Source organism: Erythranthe guttata, chromosome 11 (assembly GCF_056151865.1).
Source record: "Erythranthe guttata isolate IM_541 chromosome 11, IM_541, whole genome shotgun sequence".
Lineage (NCBI taxonomy): Eukaryota > Viridiplantae > Streptophyta > Magnoliopsida > Lamiales > Phrymaceae > Erythranthe > Erythranthe guttata.
Window position 1 is genome coordinate 18,613,430 of NC_142543.1, and position 22,691 is coordinate 18,636,120.

Genomic DNA, 22,691 nt, shown 5'->3' on the forward strand with positions numbered 1-22,691 from the left:
GGTTTACTATATATTTATCAAGTCCCTTGGGAAAAAATAGATATTCAAATTGGTCAAAGAGAAAAGCCCATTGGGTCAGAGTGATTGGATCAAATAAAAAAGAATTCAAAAATAAAAAATAAATAAAATCCAACGCTCCAAAACCCGGCGCTAGAAAACTAGCCGTTGCAAAACCGAGCGTCCCAAGCTCAACGTTCTTCTATTTACCCGTCTCCTTCAATCCACACTCCCCCCCTAAACAAAACCCTCAAATCCATGAAATTCAGGATTTTCTCTCTCTAGAAATCTAATCCCCCCAATTTCATTTTCCGGCGACTTTCCCCCCATGGAATCGAGTTTGAAGTTCGTCGGAGGAACCGTCACTCCTACGAAAGAGAAAACCGCCGTTTCAATTCGATCGAAGCCGTACCTGAACAGTTCAGAAAATGTCGATCCAAACACGTCGAGCCCTGGATTGAAGTTCTGCAATTCGCCGCCGATGAGCAGCGCCAAAAAGTCAACTTCCAGGAAGGCTGCTAACCCTAACCAACTGGCGTCTCCTTCCCCGAAGAAGAAGATTCGCGAGAGGAAATTCGTGATCGCGAAGAAGAAATCGCGGAAGGAGGATGTGAATTCTTCTTCTGCCGCCGCCGCCGTGGACTGTGAGAAGTGCAAGCAGGCGACCGGGAAATCAAAGTGTCTGTGCGTGGCCTACGAGAAATTGAGGGTTTCTCAAGACGAATTTTTCAAAAATCGCAGTGAAATAGATAACGAAGGTTACTTTGACGACGGAGGGGTAAAAACAGCGACGGCGGCAGATCAAAATTGTGGAATAGCCGATGATGAACAGTGCAGTGATGCTTTGTCCGAGAGTGATGAGAGAAACGGCGAATTGAGTCTGAAAAGGAGCAGAGATAGGCTAATGGAAGAGGCGAGAAAGAGCGTGCCCGAGCCAGGATCGGGAAGAGTGAAGCATTTGGTAAAGGCATTCGAGAATCTTCGTATGATACCGAAATCGGGCGACTCTAAAGAAAAAGAGAATAATGAAACAGATGATGATAACAAGGGGATAAAATGGGCATTGCCTGGAATGCATCAGTCGAGTTCATCAGATTTTTTCCTTACGTCGGAGAATTTAGGCCTTGATTCTCGCCATTCTTATTCGTTGGACAGCAACCAGGGAAGGTTAGCTAGAGTTAACAGCTATTATATTTGAATTGTGATTAGCTTGATTGCGTGTTTATAATTTGTATTAATTTTTGTCTTAATCGAAACTTACAGCATTTCAACCAGAACTTGTGATGGTCGAAGAAAAAGCAGACGAAGTGTGAGAACTTTTTAACAATACTTATCTTATATCTGAGATGAACTGTTTCTTCATTTTCGGCCGATCTTCTTATCCGTGTTTTTCGATTGTTGCAGAGCACTGAATCAACTGGAACGCTGAACAGAAGACATTGGAAGCAGAGGCAAAAGAAGGCAACCTCTCTAAAGCCTTTTATGCTCAGAACAGAGGTTTGTCTCTTGGAAATACAGTTATGGCCTTTATTGTGCTGTTAGAATTTTGGGATTCTCAATGACTGCATTTTTGTTTCGTTACGAGTATGATTTCGATATAATTCTGGTATTGGTGTGTTGTCATTTGGAACAAAGGAAATTATCCATTGGACCCTTGTATTAGAGTCAATAATTAAAGTTACGAACTAGTGAGTCAAATCACGAGCCTGGAATAATGTACCAATAGGCAATGATTTAAAATGAAGCTATCAGAACTTCTTGTACTAAATAGATCTTTTAACTCTGTGGTTGTCGTTCGATTGAGAAAGCATTTCATCGTTATACTCGTATGGAAAAAAAAACGTATCTAGTATTTTTTTCAAGCCTCAGTTAGACCCCTTAATTAATTCTCCAAAAATACGAAATTGTGGTGACTAGCGTCCCGTAACGTAAAGTAGAAATTTTCACTGTGTTATTGCGTGAGCATTCATATCATTAACAAAGTTCATATTTCCCAGTTTGTTTTTCTAATAGCCAAGATTCTCCAATGATTAACAAGTGATGAGTTCATTTGCTTTATGTTAATATTGGGCTTAGAATCGATGCATGAATCATAATGATCACTTTTTTTACATTAGAGCTAAAATTACCCCTGAACCCATTATTTGATGTTTGACTGCCTGTTTATTATCTCTTGAAATAACACACATTTGGTAACTGGTGTTACTACAGCAAAGAGGAAGATGGAAGGAGGAAGAATTCATGAAGAAGCTGCAACAAATGTTGGAGGAAGAGGAGAAATTGAGAATACCCGTTGCTCAAGGTCTTCCTTGGACGACAGATGAACCTGAGGTAAACTATTGTTACTGAGTTTTTTTCTATCTATTTCGACTCTCTAGCATAACAAACTTTTGTTTGGTCAATTTTTTTATGTTACTTATACCTGAATAATTTTGCTCGACTGCTGCGGTGAATCTTTTGATGTGCTGATAATGGGCTATGCTGTCTATTACTATATTACTCTTCTTTACTCTTCAGTGCAAATAATCAGTGCCATTTCGGTTAGGTTTTTTCATTTATCCTTGAAGAGTGAAATGGTTTCTCATGTTAACATAGTTCTTCAAAATGTATGAGTGAGTGAGTGAGTGAGAGAGGTCATATTGAGTCTGTTTCGTTAATTGATATTAAATTACTCATACAAGTTCTTATATTGAGTCTAATTTTTTTTCATATTTGTGGTATGTCAGTTTCTGGTAAAGCCTCCAGTTAAAGACAACACAAGGCCCGTAGACCTCCAATTGCACAGTGATATGAGAGCTGTGGAGCGTGCAGAATTCGATCATCAGGTACTCTTTTTTGTTGAATTATTACCCCATTGAAATATATGTCCTAACAAATATACTAAATCCAGGCTCTGAAGTACCTACTATAAATGCCAACAATTTCTTGGTCTCGACAGTAACTTGCTAAAAATCACCACTCCTCTTATTAACTTTTGTGCATCAATTTTTGAAACAAAAATTATAATGTCTTATCAAAATAATATGGTGTAACCAAAGAGAGGGACGGAGGGAGGGAGGAGAGAGAGAGAGAGAGAGAGAGAGAGAGAGAGAGAGAGAGAGAGAGAGAGAGAGAGAGAGAGAGAGAGAGAGAGAGAGAGAGAGAGAGAGAGAGAGAGAGAGAGAGAGAGAGAGAGAGAGAGAGAGATGGTAGGGAAAACGAGGGGGCATAGAAATTTGAGCGAACATAGACGAAAGATTACAAAAGAGGGGAGCGAACATTTCATCATGTATTTTCCTACGCTTGTGTTCTATTTTTGTTTTCATTTTTTTCTTTCATTCTCCGGATTATTTCACCATTTTTCTTTGCTTCTATTAAGGTGGCCAAGAAAATGGACCTAATTGAACAGTACCGGATGGAAAGGGAGAGACAGCAGAAGGTAAATTGCAACCTGAAAAATTCCGACACTAATAATACATCCTTAACAATTCTTGCATTATTTAAACAAGACGTACATACAATTTTTTGCAGCTAGCAGAAGAAGAAGAAATCAGAAGACTAAGAAAGGATCTCGTTCCAAAGGCTCAACCCATGCCATATTTCGACAGACCATTCATGCCAAGAAGGTCAGTAATAATAAATCCCCTCTTGCTTATTTTGCATATACAAACTAACGCTACTGGATTTATTTCTAAAATTGAAAACCGGGATTATAATTCTCAGTTCTCGTGTCCAAACATGATTTAGCTGTTATAGTGAAAATGTTTTCTACAAACTATTGTGCTTCAAATCGTTCCCTTTTTTTTTTCTTTTTTAATTTCAACACTTTCAAATTTAAAAATATCCATTTGTTGTAATCAGGTCTATGAAGAACCCGACTATACCAAAAGAACCGAAATTCCATTTACCTCAACACAAGAAGATCAAGTGTGACATGTCTTTGGATGACGACTTGTACACTCCACTCGAGTGAAACGGCATTGTATATCTCGTTCGATTTACCTAAACGTTTTTTTTTTTAGGCCTCGTGTATATCTTGCAATTTTGTTACAAAAAGGAAGAAAGTTTTACTGCTGGCACAATGGTGTGCCATATTAATGAATGGGGATTGGAATTTAATAAAAGTTACATTATATATTTATCTTAGTTTCATTTTTAACCCAATTTTGGATTGAAATTGCCATTCGTTGTACTTGTGCTCGTGTTGTTATGCAACTTATTTCCGGCCGAAAGGTTTGCACAAAGAGTTATATATGTATAATACAATCCAGCCGAAAGGTTTGCAGAAAGAGTTATATGTGTATAATACAGTCCGGCCGACAGGTTTGCACAAAGAGTTATATATGTATAATACAATCACGATGTATTTCACCAAATGTAACATCTACAAAACTAGATAACTAATGTCTAGATAACTAAATCTTCTTAATTAGCTTACAAGTATTTAACAATTTAAATTGAGAGAACCAATACTGGAACACAATTGAATTTATAATGATATTCAAGATTAAAAGTTAATTAAAGGGAAAAAAGAATAGATATACTTAATAGTTAATACTAATATAGTATAAGAATATCCAAAACAACAAAGAAATCAAATCACCGAAAAAAAGCAACGAAGCAGCCTAAATAAATCACATCAAAATCATAATTCAGTGAATCCAAAATACATTTCTGTAAACTCAAACATCCAAAATTTCAAAGTCGAAACATGCTGAAACTTTCAACTAAACATCATTCAAATATTTCACGAGAAAATTCCCAAACAAAGCTAAACAAAAAAAATAAATAAAAATTCTATGGTGCAACGACCACAATTCTTCCAGCAACTTGATCAAGGTCCCTTTGGCCACTCGATGTGATTTTTCTTCCACTGACAAGAAGCACAGACGTTTTAAATAACAGCGAATCATAAATTCAAAAAACAACATTTTTTTTCTGAAGAACGAAAAATAAAAACTCACCCGCTGGTATCGAGCTCAACAATGTTCATGTTCTGCAATTGTTGAAGAATGTGACGAGCGACAGAGCCACTGCTCTTGCCAAAATGAGGTGGACGACTTCCGTTCCTCTTGCTTCCTCCATAGATTCTTCGGAAAGCACCGACACCGAGACCTCCCCTCAAGTATATCTTCCTAGCCATGGAAGCTGCAATGAAAATATACGATACAAAACTTAAATCTCACGTATAACGATGCAATCATAAAAGACAGTTTAGTGATGTTAACTTCCGAGATTATTACCAGCCCTGATGTAGTACCAATCAGGATCATATGGAGCAAGTTCTTTGAGCACTCCGGTTTTCACAATATCCGTCCACTCGGGAAGCTCCATCTATTTTTACGAAGAAAAAAAAGTAACGATAAACAACGTGCAAAGAAATGAGTCAACATATTAAAATACCCACAAATGAATTAAATTGTCTCACACAAAGATATAATCCCACATTGACGATTTACGATGACGAAGTTTTCGAAAATCGGAAATGTTAAGTTAATCGACAACATATTCCTAGAAGATGTTCATATCCAATCATCCAATTAAATAAAATTTGACAGTACTCTATAAAATCAACACTAACTATATGAATTCACACTCTGAAAATTCAAAGAAGAAGTTTTCGAAAATTCGGAAATGTTAAGTTAATTGACAACATATTCCAAGAATCTGTTCATATCCAATCATCCAATTAAACAAAATTTGACACTACTCTATAAAATAATCAACACTAAATACATGAATTCACACTCTGAAAAGTCAAAATATCATCAGACAATCAAACAACATAAATTTCAGAAAACCTAAAAAACAGGCCCAAAGGGTTTATTCTTCTTTTCCCCCCACCTCCAACACAAACTATCCAACATACAACTATGAAATGATTTCATCTCTGATAAAGTCAACTTCTTTACCCAAAAACAAAATAAAAAAAAAGTAAAATTTGAGAGCACAAGCATAAGAAAATGATCGGCGATTAGATCTTTTACCTTGCCGGAGCGCTTGAGATGGGCGGCGTAGGATTTGACGAAGTCATGAGGAGATACATCCTTGACAGTTTTGGCAGTCGCCGCCATTGTTGAATACCTCTCAATTCACTTCAAAAACTCGCAATTCTGCTCTGATTAGATTGAGTGTGGCGAAGAAGAAAAGCTGCTCTGATAATATGAGATTGTAGCCCTAGGGTTTTTGTCAAATTAGGGTTATCTGTATCTATTTTTCCAATTGGGCTTTGCGGCCCGATTAGTCAGCCCAAATTAATTCGACGGCCCAATTAATTAACTAATTAATTAATTAGTTAATTAGTCATTATTGGGCCAATTATATGCGAAATTAAATTAAACTAATTAAAACAATGAAACGACGCCGTTTTGGGGTGCTAACGTGTTACAAACTTGTTTTTAACTCTGATTTTGTTTCATTTCTCCACTGTACATCCTTTTTTTCCTCCGGCCACACAGGTCCGCAACCCTAATCTCCGCCGTAGCAGAGAGATTCCGCCACCGGTAGCGCCACCGCCGCCGTATCCGTCGCGATGACGATCCGTCATCTAATAAGCCTCACTCGCCGCAGTCGAAGGCCAATCCACGCCTTCGCCTCCCTCCGACCTCTCTCCACCGCCGTCGCCACCGCACCGGAGGTCTCCCTCCCATCTCCACCGCAGCCAGATGTCATGATCTACGATCGATTGGCCGAATCCGTCAAAAGGAAGCTCACGAAGCTCGAAGACCCCGACCATCGCTTCCTCCGGTACAACTCCCCTCACCCAACAGTGGATTCGCACACCGAAATCCTCTCCGCCCCACTCACCCGAGTCACGACTCTGCCGAACGGACTCAGAATCGCCACCGAGTCGAATCTCGCATCTCCCACATCCACCGTCGGTGTCTTCATCGACGCCGGTTCGAGGTTCGAGAGCGATGAAACCAATGGCACCGCGCATTTTTTGGAGCATATGATATTTAAGGGGACGGAGAAGAGGAGCGCGAGGGAACTGGAGGAGGAGATTGAGAATATGGGCGGCCATTTGAATGCTTATACTTCTAGGGAGCAGACCACCTACTATGCCAAGGTTGTGAATCAGGATGCACCCCGTGCATTGGATATCTTATCCGATATTCTGCAGAATTCCAAGTTTGAAGAGAATAGAATCACTCGGGAGAGGGATGTTATTCTTCGGGAGATGGAGGAGGTATTATTGAATTTTCAGTTCTTATTTTTTCTTGATTGATTGATTGTTTTTTGGTCGATGTTTATTTTGTCTGATGTGTAAAGATTGTAGCTTTGTTGTTGAATCTCCTGGTTCTGTGGCTAAAATTTCTCATTTGTTTTTGTAATGTGTGGGGGTGGGGTGGGGGTGGTGGGGTGGGTTGTTTGATATATGTGTTAGGTATTTGGAGTTCTGTTGCTATTTCTCATTTTTTCACCTTGATTGTTATGAAATCTTTCTCTGCAAGTTCTATTTGTAGGATATGTTGATTTGTTTGATGTGTAAAGATTGTTGCTTTTTCACTGATTTATGTGCTACCGGTATAGGTTGAGGGATATCTATTTTTTTCCTTCTTGATTTATGCGGGAAAACCTTGTGGCTTTGTGTGTGTGTGAGTGGGGCTTGTTGTTTGGTGTGTGTGTGTGTTGGGGGGGGGGGGGTGTGGTTGTTGGCGGTACTTGATATCTGTGTTAGATATTTCTCAGTTTCACCATTGATTACAACACCTTTATGCTGCAGTTCTACTTTGTTGGATACATTTATATAGTGTTGCATTTTGCATTTGGTGAATAATGTTGTTTTTGCATTTGGTGAATAATGTTGTCTCTTCATTTGATTATTTATTTTCCCAGCATGCAACATGCTTCATAGGTTTTTGTAGGATTGGAGTTGAGAGGATCCAAAATATGGGATGCTGTTTGTGATTGCAAGTAGTTACTACAAATGTGCTAGTATAAACCTCCTCTTGACTGCTTAGAAGCTAGATGTATAGATAATGTTTAAATCGTGTAATGCTTTTAGATTTCTTTCAGAGTTTATTGACAATACTTGCATTTTTTTAACGTGTTTTTTCTGTGTAATTCGATGATTCTTAGATGTCTAAATCTCGAAATTGTATTGGTTTTTGGTATTAATCCTGCTAGAGAAGACTTTTTTTTTTAAAACTTAGTTTACTCTAATTGGAGAACCAACTTATGCTGGCATTTACTCTCATGAGTTTGTTTGTTTTTTTCCTTGCTTTTGATTCATATGCAATACGCTCACCGTGTGTACGTTCTTGACTGATTGTAGGTTGAAGGACAAACAGAAGAAGTTATATTCGATCACCTACACGCCACTGCTTTCCAGTATACACCTCTTGGTAGAACAATTCTTGGACCTGCTGAAAATATCAAGAAAATCGGCAGAGAAGATATAAAGAACTACATATCAACGCACTACACTGCTCCAAGAACGGTAGCTGAAAAAATAATTAGCCTTTCCTTGTATGATTTTGTTAGACATCGCTAAGCTCTTACCTAGTGATTTTGGCTTCTGTTTTAGGTAATTGTCGCCTCTGGTGGTGTTAAGCATGAAGATATTGTTGACCAGGCGACAAAGTTATTTACAAAGTTGTCATCAGATCCAACAACAGCTACTGAGTTAGTTGCTAAAGAACCTGCAATCTTTACAGGCTCGGAGGTATATACTTATCTTGTTTGATCCCTTTGCTTCTACAGTTATACCCATGGGCCTTATCGTCATTTTTCTGATATATATGTATATATACATTGTGACAATATAGGTTAGAATGCTCGATGACGACATTCCTCTTGCCCAATTCGCTGTTGCTTTCGAGGGTGCTTCCTGGACAGATCCAGATTCCATTGCTTTAATGGTTATGCAGTCCATGTTGGGTTCTTGGAATAAAAATGCTGGCGGTGGAAAGCATATGGGGTGATTATTCTCAAAATTATATCCCGACAATTTATTTTATTTCACTGTACAATATTTTTAATTGGATTTAGTGTGTAAATTGCAGTTCTGAGCTTGCGCAGAGGGTTGGGATTAATGAAATAGCAGAGAGCATGATGGCTTTCAATACTAACTATAAGGACACTGGCTTGTTTGGTGTCTATGCTGTTGCTAAGGTGCCCACCCCCCCCCCCCCCCCCCCCCCCCCCCCTTACTTTTGATAAATACGAGCATATGAGATCTGTCGGTTTGTTCTTTAAGTCAATTTAATGTTTATTTCGGTGTAATGTTTTTCAGCCTGATTGCTTAGACGATTTGGCTTATGCAATTATGTACGAGATAACCAAACTCAGTTATCGGGTATCCGAGGCCGATGTGATTCGTGCTCGTAACCAGGTAATTTATTCGTAACTTGTTACGCATTTCAGTTGGTACATACTTTCGGGAACTACGTACAGGTTTCCGAATAGCATATGTGAGTCATGTGAACTTGAGTTAATTATGTAATATGCAACTCAAATATTGTGTTCACTTGCAGTTGAAGTCTTCTCTGCTTCTTCACATCGATGGAACCAGTCCCGTTGCTGAAGATATTGGGCGTCAGGTATGTTTTGCTAAAAAAAGAAAAATCAAATAACATAATCGTATAAAATATTCAGTCGATGGGCTGAAAGTACTTTTTTATTTTATTTTAACTAGAGTTCGCTTCATCCTTGACACTACTCTAGTCTGTTAACTGAACTGCATGTTTGAAACAATCTTGAATTAGATTAATGAATAGAAAATAAATGTTATCACTATTTTTTCATGATTTCATGGATAATTGTTGGGAAAAATACAGTTTTCATCCCTCAAGTTTGCATAAAACAAATTTGGTCCCCCGTGTTTACATAAAACAAATTTGGTCCCTCATGTTTCAAAAGTTCAACACTTTTAATCCTTTCCGTCAATTCTGTTAGCACTAACGGAATCAAGCATGTGCCTTTCACTGACAGACTAACAGTGAATTGACGGAAAGGACCAAAAGTGTTAAATTATTAAAACATGAGGGACCAAATGTGAAATCAGTGCAAACTTGAGGGATGAAAACTGTAATTTTCCCGATAATTGCTAGTATTTTTAACGAATGACAGATGGATGAATATTGGATTTTGATATAAGAAAAAGGAGAAGATAAAATTCTGCCCTTCAAAACCTATACATTTCTAGATGAACGCGTGAATAGTCAAGTTCTTGATAATGAGAAAAATCGCCAATACACAACTCGGATCTTTCCATAACTTTCAAATTAAGATGAATTTTATTTATATTTACCCATTCAAAAAGTTGAAATAAAATAGGTTGTTGGCATGTTTGCTTGTATAATATTAAAAGCATATTTCCTTTGTGTTTGCAGCTGCTTACTTATGGCAGAAGGATTCCATACGCTGAACTTATTGCCAGGATCGATGCTGTAGATACCAGCACTGTCAAACGTGTTGCAAATCGTTTCATATTCGACAGAGTAAGATTAAAAAAAAATCGAATTTTGTCTCAAAATTGAATTTTAATAATTATCTTTTTATTAATTTCCTTTTTTTTTTGCAGGATGTTGCGATTAGTGCTGTGGGCCCCATCCAGGGATTGCCGGACTACAACTGGTTCAGACGCAGGACCTACTGGCTCCGTTACTAGGTTCCTCATTGCATACTATTTTTATTCGGTTATTTTTTCTTCAACATAAATTGTTTTGCTTTCATAAAAATACATCGCCCCATGGGAGCAAATCGGGCGGCGGACTCTGTTTTAATTTTATTTTGCCTGCTTGCTTTTTTTCTTTTTTTTTTTTTTTTTTGCTGTTTCGTGTAAAATTTTCTGGCTAGTTTAAATAATCGAAAAATGTAATCAGTCATATTGTATATATGGCGATTATGTACCGAGACGCAATAAACACAACTATTATTCTTTTTGCAGCCTATTCGGAAAATTTTGTTGCTTTGTCTTCTGCCCCATACAAGAATTTAAGTGTACAAACTACAAACAGTGTGTTCTTACATGTGAATTGCAAACACCTCCCCGAGGTAAAGTGTAATTATTAAAAAAAGCCCTTCTTCTTTAAGAAATTACAACAGTCGTAGTTTGTAAATGTTTTACATCCACCACCTAATGTAAGAAATGTACAAATTGCAGGAGTGGGTGTAATTACGGAAAAATGAGGGGCACTTTTTTATGAATAAACCTTACCTTAGGGCCGTTGTAATTTATTGTTTTCGTTATTATTATTTGATTTTATTTTGGTTTTTGGGTTGGGAGTAGTTAGCATTTGCGAGTTAAGTTATTTTTAAGTGATTATTTCTAGAAGTTTGCAAATACGTTAGAAAAACCAACTTAAAATTGAAAAACCTGGTTAATAGTGCTTTTAAAACTACAGCTTATTTGAAGAGAAGCAAAAATCAAAAGCTAATTTTATAAATACCTAAAAACAGATTTTGAGAAAGTTCAGAATCTATTTCTAAAAGTTTTTCCAAAGTTGTAATAATGCATGACTCAACAAAATCATACCAATAAAAAAAAAAAAAAAAAACCACACCATGCATGACTCTACTCCAATACACACACTCTTGCAATGATCAACTACTAACACAAACCCTTCTCTTATTAAACCTCAAAAATCACAAACCAACAATTGCAAAAAGAAAATAAAAAATAAAATAAAAAATCGAAATGGCAACTGTTGCTCAAACCCTAAACGAAGACGTCGAAATCATCTTCAAAAGCAAATGCCCGCCCGTTCACGTTCCCGACGACGTAACCCTTCCGGAGTTTGTACTTTCCGGCGCGGAGCCCTATCTCGACAAGGTGGCGGTTGTCGACTCCACCACCGGAAAAAGCTACACCTACGGTGAGGTGAAGAGAGACGTCGGTAGATTTTCAAAGGCGTTGAGATCGCTCGGGCTGAGGAGAGGCAGGGTCGTGGTGGTGCTCCTCCCGAACGTGGCTGAGTACGCCACCATCGCCCTCGGAATAATGGCTGCCGGAGGTGTTTTCTCCGGCGCTAACCCTAGCGGACATTCGTCAGAGATCAAGAAGCAGGTTGAGGCTGCCGATGCTAAGCTCATTGTCACCGATGGATCGACCTATCATAAGGTAAACAATTGGTTCATTCTTTTGTTTTAAATGCTATAATTAACACTTTGTGAATTATGATTATTTTTCAATTTAATTAATTAATTAATTTTTTTTAATTAGGTGAAAGATTTGGGATTACCGGTTATAATACAAGGGGAAGATTGTGTGGAGGGAACTATAAATTGGGATGAACTTTTGGAGGCAGCTGATAAAGCTAATACTGATCCTATTTATGAAAAAGTGCTGCAAACTGATTTATGTGCACTTCCATTTTCATCAGGTAATTTAAATAAATAAATAATTAATAATATATATATATAGCACATGAAAAAAGCAAACTTTATTAGTTTTATTGCATAGTGAATTTAATTGCATGCTTAAATATATTTTCCCACTAAATATTGTACTAGTTATAAAATTTAGTCCATCGAACTTAATACAGTTAAACCTCTATAAATTAATACAGTCAGGATTAGGGAAATTCTATTAATTTAGCGAATTATTAAATTATTGAGTTAATAATTTAACACATTTTCACCGAGTCGGGACCGAGATAAACTATTATTTAATCGAGGTTTTACTGTTAACACGAGAAAAACGAAAGGGGCTAAATAGTAAATATATTTAACATTTTCTTGATTTTAAGGCACAACGGGGCTGTCGAAGGGGGTGATGCTGACTCATCGGAACTTAGTGGCGAATCTATGCTCAACCCTCTTCAGCGTGGGCCCGGAGTTAATCGGACAGGTCACCATACTCGGTTTGATACCGTTTTTCCACATATACGGGCTCACCGGAATATGCTGCGCCACCATAAAAAACAAGGGGACGGTGGTGGTGATGCAGCGGTACGAGCTCCGGTTATTCCTCGGAGCACTAATCACTCATGAAGTCACGTTTGCCCCGATAGTACCGCCGATTATATTAGGGTTGGTCAAAAATCCGATAGTCGATGAATTTGATCTAAGTAAGTTGAAACTTAGGTCTATTATGACAGCTGCAGCTCCACTCGCACCTGAAATTCTCAATGAATTCGAGAAGAAATTCCCGGGAGTCGAAGTCCAAGAGGTAAAAAAAAATCGAACATTTTTCGAAAAAAAAAATTAATAAATAAATAAATAAAAGAATCTCGAAAAAATATTAATTTTTTTTTTTTAAATGATTTGTTAGGCATATGGAATGACAGAACATAGCTGCATTACACTAACACATGGTGATCCAAGCAAAGGGCATTGCATTGCAAAGAGAAATTCAGTTGGATTTATTCTTCCTAATTTGGAAGTTAAATTCGTCGATCCCGAGAAGGGAAATTCGCTTCCCGAAAATACCCCTGGAGAGATTTGTGTTAGGAGCCAATGTGTGATGAAAGGTCAGTAATTTTATCTTTGCTCAACTCATTTAATTTATAAAAAAAATTAAAATAATAAAGTTCAATGATGTAATAAAATAAAATCAGGTTACCACAAGAATGAATATGAGACAAATCTCACCATAGACAAAGATGGTTGGCTTCACACGGGGGATATCGGTTACATAGACGATGACGGAGATTTATTTCTCGTTGATCGAATTAAAGAACTGATTAAATACAAAGGTTTTCAGGTAATTAGATTTTAATTTTTTTTTTGAGGAAAAATAATCTTGATTATGATTAATAATAATAATAATAATAATATTTGACAGGTTGCTCCAGCTGAATTGGAGGCAATCCTCTTGACTCATCCTTCAGTTGAAGATGCTGCTGTTGTGGGGTAAATCGAAACCATCTCGTCTTTAAAATTATTTTTCATAAATAATTAAAATCGGGTCCGAATTTAGATTTTTTGTTTTTTTTTTCCGAAATAATTTAGAATCAGGATTTCCGAAAAAAAAAAAAAACGATTTTTATTTTTATTTTTATCCGTACTAAGAAAATTTGGAATCGAAATCGACAAAATTGAGAATTATATTATTTTCCGATTTTTCACGGAATTTTGTAGACTACCGGATGAAGAAGCAGGTGAAATACCAGCAGCTTGTGTTGTAATAAATTCAAAGGCAAAAGAAAGTGAAGAAGATATAATGGAATATATATCATCAAATGTTGCAAGCTATAAGAAAGTGAGACTATTGCAATTTGTTGATGTTATTCCCAAATCACCCTCTGGCAAGATTATGAGAAGACTTATCAAGGACAATATGGTCAAAAAGCTTTAACTTTGGTCAACCTTTCTACTAATGGTGATTAATTAATGTTTTTTCTTTTCAATTTCATGTTCTCTATATTGTTTGGTTTGTTTTTTTGTTTTTTTTTTCAGAAATAAACAATAAATATATTTAAATAAATTCAGGGAATTTTGGTATTGTTGTAAAATGACCTATTTATCTAGCTCTTTGGTTTGTGTTTGTGGAAATACATAAGAATGTAAATAACAAGAAAATGAGAGAAAGAGAGAATGCAAAGAACAACAATCCGTAGAGAGAAAATTGTGGGATCGTTAGGGGAGGGGAGATTCTCATTTATATAGGTGCAAACCACCGAAAATTACATGAGAGTTACACGGAAGTTATACCCTACATAGATCATGGAGGGAGTTATGGAATAATGGGTAAGTTGAGAATCTCTAGTGGCATAGTGGGGAGTTATAAACTCCAAGTGACTTGAGATAGGAATAACCACATTATATATTATTTACAACAGGTATGATGGAATTGGAATCTTTAGTTTGAATTGTTGTATTTCAAATGCAATTTTGGTAAAAGAGATGTAATGACAATTTAGAGATTTAATTGAATCAACGGGCCTACTCGGTGTTAGCGGGACTACACGATTACGTTGAAAAGAAAAGGAAAAACCGACATTATGTGTTTCTTTTTTCGACTTCGCGTGAAATTTAGTGATTGTGAGTTAAGTTGGTCTTAATTGCTTATTTTTAAAAATATGAAAGCAATAATAAAAGTAAAAGCAAAAACTAATTTTGCAAAAATCTAAAATTAGATTATGAGTGTAAAAAAGCTCAAAATCTATTTTTAAAAGTTCTTACAAACACCACCTAAGTTAGATAACTTAACTAACTAAACAATCCGATATATTTCTTACTCTAATCTGCATTTTTTTATGCAATAATAAAATAGCATATTAAAGTTAAGAAATTAATTTGAATGTAAAAGGAAGGCCCTACATGTGTCATGTTAGACAAAACAAGGGGGTCATAGTATATATAAGCATATGCCCCACTTTACATACATCTTCCAAAACTCGAGCTTGCTCAATTTTTTTTACAATTATTTAATATTTTTTATATTTATTTTTTCATTAAATATATAATATGAACTTATATTTATAACTTAAAAAATAAAATATAAAAATAAAAACAAAAAAGTCAACGAACCAACTAAAAATCGTATGAACAATTAGAAGTGAACTCGATCTCGAAAAATTTGAAATCGAACTCTAGATTCTGTTGAACCAGCTCATCAAACTCGTAAATCTAATCTTCTCAAACTCAATTAACCCACCTAGTGCAATTTAGGGGTGTGCACGGGTCGGTACGGTTCGGTTTTTGCAATAAACCAAACACGTACCGATAATATCGGTTTTTCATATTTTAAAACCGTGTATGTCGTCGATTTTTTTCGGTTCGGTACTAATCGGTTTTTCGGTTTTCGGTAAATGGTATCGATATCAATTCGGTTTATTTTTTGTTTCGGTTTCGTTATCGGTTTGAATCTCTGTTTTTGTGAAAAGTTATCGGTTCGAATCGGTACCAATATTTGATTAACGGTGAATTTGGACTTCTATCACATTTCTTTGAGGAAATTAACAAGTAACAATCCAAAATTAACTAATAAAACAAATTTACTGCCATTAAAAAAATTAAGAAAAAACAACCCTACTGCCATAAAAAAACATAATGAGATTACAACCAATAAATCTGATGTCATTAATGTCATGTTCAAAAAAATAAACATGTTGCCCTATCACAAAAGAAGTCTAACTACATCAAAAGATTAAGTATCCCAATGTGGCTACATTGATTACCAAAAACACTTATCGATTGTATTCCCAAATCAGTTTGGTTCGGTAAATCAGTTCGGCAAATTGTTTTTCCCCATACACATACCGATTTGTTCTGTATTTCAAAAAATATTTACCGTGTATGCGGTTTTAAGTCGGGACATTTTATATCGGCTCGGTTTTTTCGGTTTTCGGTTGGGTTTTTCGGTTTCTCGGTTTTTATGCGCACCCCTAGTGCAATTTGAATCAGTAAAACTGGATTTCGGAGAAAGATATGCATTAATGAATTACATTTTAAATATTAGATAACTGAAAATATCAAAATTGTAGGCAATACTATTCATTCATTTACGCATATGTTTCTCGCCTGACATCCAATATTGCTGATTTAGTTCGATTAGAAAATTAACTCAAAGGACTACAAATTCCGTGTTTAGAGTTTGCCAAATTTATACTAAAAAAATCATAAAATCTATACTAGGGTTTCCGATGACTTTGCCTTGGATGGTGGGGTCCGGTGGATGGTGGTGGAGGTAAGGAGTGTAACAGTGGCAGTGACAGGTGGCGGCGGCGGGGTGGTGGTGGTGAGCGGCCATTTCCGTTTTGGTCAGAATCTTTATAGTGTTGATCTAGATTTTGATGGCGATCTAGGGTTTTGAATTTTGATGTTGCCGTTTTATTCCAAGTGAGATGGTTTTATTTATTTTACTAACTGAGATTAGATATATCACTTGACACGTCATTTTACCTTAAACCTTATTGTAAATTGCCATCTTTCACTATCCAAATTCGTAATTTGTTATTGGCCCTCTAGAGGTGTAAATATAATTAATACGAAAGATACATGTCATTTACTTGCAAATTACGACCGTCCCTTAGATATGGTCAAATTACGAAAACCCCCTCCTATTTGGATAATTACATTTGAGATATTTGGAAAATCGGGCTGGAATTTGAAAATGATGATGTTCGGGCTGAAATTTGAAAATGATGATGTCATGTTGGGGAAAATTGTATGATGGTTCAATTGTTTTTTGTTTGGGAGACAAAGTGCACTTAACCCTTAGTTATAAATCACCAATTAAGATTCAATTATTTCCCACAATAATTTTTTTTAAATCTCAAATTATTATATATTATGATTAACTGAATATATATTAAAAACAATAATCCAAATCTCAAGAGTCAATACATAATACTAATATTACTAATATTTATAAGACTAATATTCTTTTTTTTTTTTTTGAGAAATATAAGACTAATATTCATAAATACAAAAAACTACAAATTGTTACTGTTTCCCCAAACTAAAAACTACTACTGTTACTTTTCCCCCGTGTGTGGGAGATGAATCACCCACCCCTTGGATAGGGGTGCTCCACTTGTGGGTCATACACCCACGAGCACGGGGTGCAACTAACCACCCAGGGGGCAATCGAAGTACCCCGGGGACACCTATTTGTACAGCGGATCCAGAAAAAGGTGGAACATTGGGTTTGGGCGGCATCTACGACAATAGTAGATTAGGTTGACCCTGCGCCATCGGAATGATTGATGTCAGGTCGGCCCTGAAGCGCAGCGGGACAATCGGACTGAACTCCCACACTGAGTGGAAACTCGGTGGCACGGGCACCCACGTGCAAAGCTAAAAAACGACAATTATATATATATATATATATATATATATATATATATATATATATATATATATATATATATATATATATATATATATATATATATATTTATATATATAATCTAAAACTTAACTTATATCAATCTATTGGCTAATATACTATTACTATATATCAATCTATAAATTCTATAGTCTAATATACATATAATATCAGCATATATTGTTAAGTGTATATTTATACACTTAATTAGACCTCTTAATTGGAGCTTTTGGTATGTTTTGACGATAATTGGTGCTTAAAATGGCTATTATTTGTATTTTAGGTGCAAATTGAAGAATTGACAACTTATGGGGTGAAAACTGCAAATTCGGAGAAAAAGTGGGCCAAAAGTGAAAAAATCAGATTTCTGAAGAATTGAAGACCGCGCGGCCGTGCGGATTTCAGGCGTAAATCTCACACGGCCGTCCGGATGGTCGAGGTGGCGCAGTGAAGGAAGTTTAATTACACAAGGAAACCCGCCCTATTATATTCCTGCACCCTATTTAAAGGCCAAAATCACACAATTAGGGATATTCTTTTAATCTATCGATCTTTGTTTTTAGTTTTTATCTTTCATCTTTCTACAAGCAATCGAGGAGGAAGATAACGAAGACGAAGATTTGACGAATCTTCATCCTAGTTTTCCTTTTTACTTTTCTTTTCTGACTTTTATGAATTTTCGTATTTTTATTATGCTTTTCGTAACGAACATGAGTAGCTAAGTTTTTATTCTAGGATTTTATTGGAACCCTATGTGGTAATTCGAACCTCTTTTTCTACTTTTATGCAAGTTTAATTCTTCGATTATTTCTTCTATGTTGACCTTATTTAGCGCATGAACGTAGCTAATTTATGTTGCTATTAGTTATTGTTAGAATTGATTGACAGATCGTTTTAATAATTAGAACAGGGATAGAAGAGCCTTCGAGTAGTTTTTCACCGAATGCGTGTGTTAATTGCATGTATTATCGTAGACATACAGATAATACCTTAGGTAGCCGTTTACGAGACTTGTTATTTAATGCTTTATTTATACTAGGTTTGCATAGACATATAGTGAATCTTTTATGAATAATAGGCTTATAACACAGCGACAGCTGGTTATGAGTAATTTCGTGTCTTGGGTTAATAATCGGGAATCGTAACTTGCATGATAGGAGATTAATTGGGTGAAGAATTATCGCATAGGGGGAAGATAAAATCCTAGATCCGTTTTATATTGATATTTTCTCGTGATTAATTGCTTTCTTAATTAGTTTAATTTATTTAGTTAAATTGACAACCCTGCCTAGGCTGGATAAAAATCACAATTGTTAGGATTTGGTACTTAGGATTAAATAATTTGCGTATTCCCTGTGAGATCGACATCCGACTCTCACGAGTCCACTTTTACTACTTGTTTGCGATACGTGCACTTTGCGTGTGGGTATTTAGCACCCATCAATATGAATAGAGTAGATAATATGTAATACTAATATTAATATACAATCAATAATAGTATATACCTATCTATATATTAAATTATTAATATTAATGTATGATGATGCTAGAGTTATATCAACTTAGAAAATTGAAGTAGGATGAGGTGGAAGAGTAAAATGGATCATTGGCTCACGAGCTTGATGACCTTGAGATGCATGCGATCATAGAACACGTAAATTTGAAGAGTTATTTAGATTATATTAGTAAAATATTATTTTGTTTTATTTTAGTATACTATTATAATATAAAATATTCATCTTCTATGCAAAGAGTTGTTTTATAAAACGGAAACATGTGCGAACAATTGTTTTTGTAAAGATATAATAATAATAATAATAATAATAATAATAATAATAATAATAATAATAATAATAATAATGATGATGATGATGATGATGATGATGATGATGATGATATATGATGATGATGATAATAATAATAATGATGATGATGATGATGATGATGATGATGATCATCATGATCATAATAAATAATAATCATTACATGATGATGATGATGATGATGATGATGATGATGATGATGATGATGGTGATGATGATGATGATGATAATCATAATAATTATAATAATAATGATGATGATGATGATGATGATGATGATGATAATAATTATAATAATAATGATGATGATGATGATGATGATGATGATGATGATGATGATAATAATAATAATAATAATAATAATAATAATAATAATAATAATAATAATAATAATAATAATAATAATAATAATGATGTCATAGAGAATTCATTAAAAGTCGAGAAGGAGAAAGAGCATGGGGTTGAGTTAAACACGGCCATGAACCGGCCCGGCCCGTTGACCGGTGAATCGGTATTGGAACCGTGAACCGGCCCGTGTCCCTCGGGATGGAGCCGGTTATGGAATTATGTGAACCGTGAACCACCGGGACGGCCCGACGGTTCACCCGAATTTAAAAAAAAAAAAAAAAGCTGAAAAAAGCTGAACCGGCCGTTATTTGCTCTTTTTTGTACCCCACATTTTTTGCGATAAATATCCTCACACCCCATTTTTTCCTATAAAATTAAGTTCAAGTCATTTCATTCATTTCCTTTTGTTTTTTTCCTATTTAAAAGTAATTTTTTTTAATTTATTAATGCATCAAGTATTTTCAAATATATATATATATATATATATATATATATATATATATATATATATATATATATATATATATATATATATATATATATATATTTACGGGCCGACCCGGCCCGGCGAACCGTATGTTATACGGCCGATTCCGATTCCTGAAAAAGTGAACCGTGAACCAGGCACATGGCCATGTCTAGGTTGAGTTGCTCCTACATGAGGTAAAAAATGTAACAGTGGCAGTGACAGGTGGCAGTGGTGGTGAACGGCCATTTTCGTTCTGTTCGAAAGTGTTGATCAGGATTTTGATGGTGGCCGTTTTATTCCAAGTGACATGATTTTAGTTATTTATTTATTTTACCAACTGAGATTAGGTATAACACTTGCAAGCTTATTGTAAATTTCCAAATTCATGATTTGTTACCTCTAGAGATGTAAATACAATTAATATATAACTCAATAATAAATTTATATAAATAATTAAAAATAAATATTATGATTAAATAAATTTCCAAACCTCAAAAGTCAAAGTCAATACATAATATTCATTAAAATATTTAGATAAAAAAATTACAAAGAACAAACTACGCTTACAATTCCCCAACATGGGAGACGAACCATTCACCCCCTCGGATAGGGGTGCTCCACCTGTGGGTCGTACACCCACGAACCCGGGGGTGCAACTGACCACCCCGGGGGACAGTCGAAATGCCCTGGGGGCACCCACTTGAACCGCGGGTCTGAAAAGGGTAGCACATCAGATGTAGGTGGCATCTGTGGCAATTGTCGATTGGGCTGACCGTGTGCCCTCGGAACAACGGCTGGCGGGTCTGCCCTAAATCGCAGTGGCACAATCTAGGTGTACTCCCACACCGAGTGAAAACTCGGTGGCACGGGCACCCACGTGGGAGGCACCAAAACAAACTCCACCGGGACAAATCTAACTAGACCCTACAAATTAAACAATAATTAAAATATTATAATTAAAACAAACAAAAAAATAAAAAAATAAATAAAAAACCAGGTAATAACTGGACATGGTGGGCCAGAGGATGCGTGAGTAAGGGGACAGACAGCTGTCCACCAGAATGTCCACCACTACCCTACAACCAACAAACCAATCAATAATCAATACTATGGTGGATCGAAATACAGCATAAGGAATTTACTTAAAAACCTGCTACTCATCAAAAGTAGCACACCCAAACAATACAAACCAATCAAAGAAAATTCAACACCGAAACTACAATACTAACAATACAAACCAAACAAAGAAAATTCAACACTCAAACTACAATACTATGGAGGTGGCACTTAGAAAGGTACCTGAGGCAACGATAAGGGAAAGTGCGGCAGAGGCTGAGAGGACGGCTCACCAGAAATCCTCACTCTCTTGTGAGATGAGTGAGATGTCGAGTCATAAGCAGTAATGATGTAGCACCCATCGTATCGTCACCAAGTAAGTCACTCATGTTAATAATATCTATGAAAAATACAAGAAAAAAAAATCAGAAAATAAAAATAAAAATTCAAATCAGTCGAACAGCGAAAAATAAAAACCATCATAGATAGGAAAAGGAGGAGAAGAAGGTGACGAAACGGGAAGCTTCCCTGGATCGCGGCTCTGAAGCGCAGCGGAACAATCGGACTGAACTCCTGAGTGGAAACTCGGTGGCACGGGCACCCACATGCAAAGCTAAAAAACGACAATTAAATTGAAACGGAGGGAGTATATACTATATATATATATATATATATATATATATATATATATATATATATATATATATATATATATATATATATATATATATATATATATATATATATATTATAATCTAAAACTTAACTTATATCAATATATTGTCTAATATACTATTACTATATATCAATCTATAAATTCTATAGTCTAATATACATATAATATCAGCATATATCAATATGAATAGAGTAGATAATATGTAATACTAATATAAATATACAATCAATAATAGTATATACCTATCTATGTATTAAATTATTAATATTAATGTATGATGACGCTAGAGTTATATCAACTTAGAGATTGAAGTAGGATGAGGTGGAAGAGCAAAGTGGATCATTGGCTCACGAGCTTGATGACCTTGAGATGCATGCGATCATAGAACACGTAAATTTGAAGAGTTATTTAGATTATATTAGTAAAATATTATTTTATTTTATTTTAGTATACTATTATAATATAAAATATTCATCTTCCATGCAAAGAGTTGTTTTATAAAACGAAAATATGTGCGAACAATTGTTTTTGTAAAAATCTAGAGAATTCATTAAAGTCGAGAAGGAGAAAGATTGGGGTTGGGTTAAACACGGCCATGAACCGGCACGGCCCATTGATCGGT

General features: G+C 35.6%; 4 protein-coding genes and 1 long non-coding RNA gene across 5 annotated transcripts; 3 read left to right on the forward strand and 2 right to left on the reverse strand.

Annotated features, from left to right (window-relative positions):
• The first annotated feature begins 42 nt into the window (after nt 1-42).
• Nucleotides 43-4,128, forward strand: LOC105960922 (TPX2 (targeting protein for Xklp2) protein family). The gene is made up of 8 exons (XM_012985133.2): nt 43-1,164; nt 1,261-1,306; nt 1,402-1,494; nt 2,209-2,328; nt 2,724-2,822; nt 3,356-3,415; nt 3,508-3,602; nt 3,838-4,128. Exons 1-8 carry the CDS (start codon nt 326-328, stop codon nt 3,947-3,949), a joined length of 1,464 nt encoding a protein of 487 aa, XP_012840587.2. The 5' UTR covers nt 43-325; the 3' UTR covers nt 3,950-4,128.
• Nucleotides 4,129-4,602: 474 nt separating this feature from the next.
• LOC105960923 (small ribosomal subunit protein eS19x) lies at nt 4,603-6,161 on the reverse strand. The gene is made up of 4 exons (XM_012985134.2): nt 5,964-6,161; nt 5,220-5,310; nt 4,941-5,124; nt 4,603-4,849 (listed from the first exon to the last, which is right to left on the reverse strand). Exons 1-4 carry the CDS (start codon nt 6,048-6,050, stop codon nt 4,774-4,776), a joined length of 438 nt encoding a protein of 145 aa, XP_012840588.2. The 5' UTR covers nt 6,051-6,161; the 3' UTR covers nt 4,603-4,773.
• A 183-nt stretch (nt 6,162-6,344) lies between these two features.
• Nucleotides 6,345-10,878, forward strand: LOC105960924 (putative mitochondrial-processing peptidase subunit beta, mitochondrial). The gene is made up of 9 exons (XM_012985136.2): nt 6,345-7,165; nt 8,255-8,419; nt 8,507-8,644; nt 8,748-8,899; nt 8,985-9,093; nt 9,215-9,313; nt 9,456-9,521; nt 10,314-10,421; nt 10,505-10,878. The coding sequence occupies exons 1-9, from the start codon at nt 6,509-6,511 to the stop codon at nt 10,589-10,591; spliced, it is 1,581 nt and encodes a 526-aa protein (XP_012840590.2). The 5' UTR covers nt 6,345-6,508; the 3' UTR covers nt 10,592-10,878.
• Nucleotides 10,879-11,563: 685 nt separating this feature from the next.
• ACOS5 (acyl-CoA synthetase 5) lies at nt 11,564-14,378 on the forward strand. The gene is made up of 7 exons (XM_012985137.2): nt 11,564-12,043; nt 12,146-12,305; nt 12,672-13,093; nt 13,196-13,394; nt 13,482-13,627; nt 13,709-13,776; nt 14,005-14,378. The coding sequence occupies exons 1-7, from the start codon at nt 11,621-11,623 to the stop codon at nt 14,219-14,221; spliced, it is 1,635 nt and encodes a 544-aa protein (XP_012840591.2). The 5' UTR covers nt 11,564-11,620; the 3' UTR covers nt 14,222-14,378.
• Nucleotides 14,379-20,790: 6,412 nt separating this feature from the next.
• LOC148767150 (uncharacterized) lies at nt 20,791-21,927 on the reverse strand. Its single transcript, XR_016034394.1, has 2 exons — nt 21,343-21,927; nt 20,791-21,261 (listed from the first exon to the last, which is right to left on the reverse strand). It is a non-coding gene; the product is annotated as an uncharacterized LOC148767150 (long non-coding RNA).
• Between the last annotated feature and the right edge of the window lie 764 nt (nt 21,928-22,691).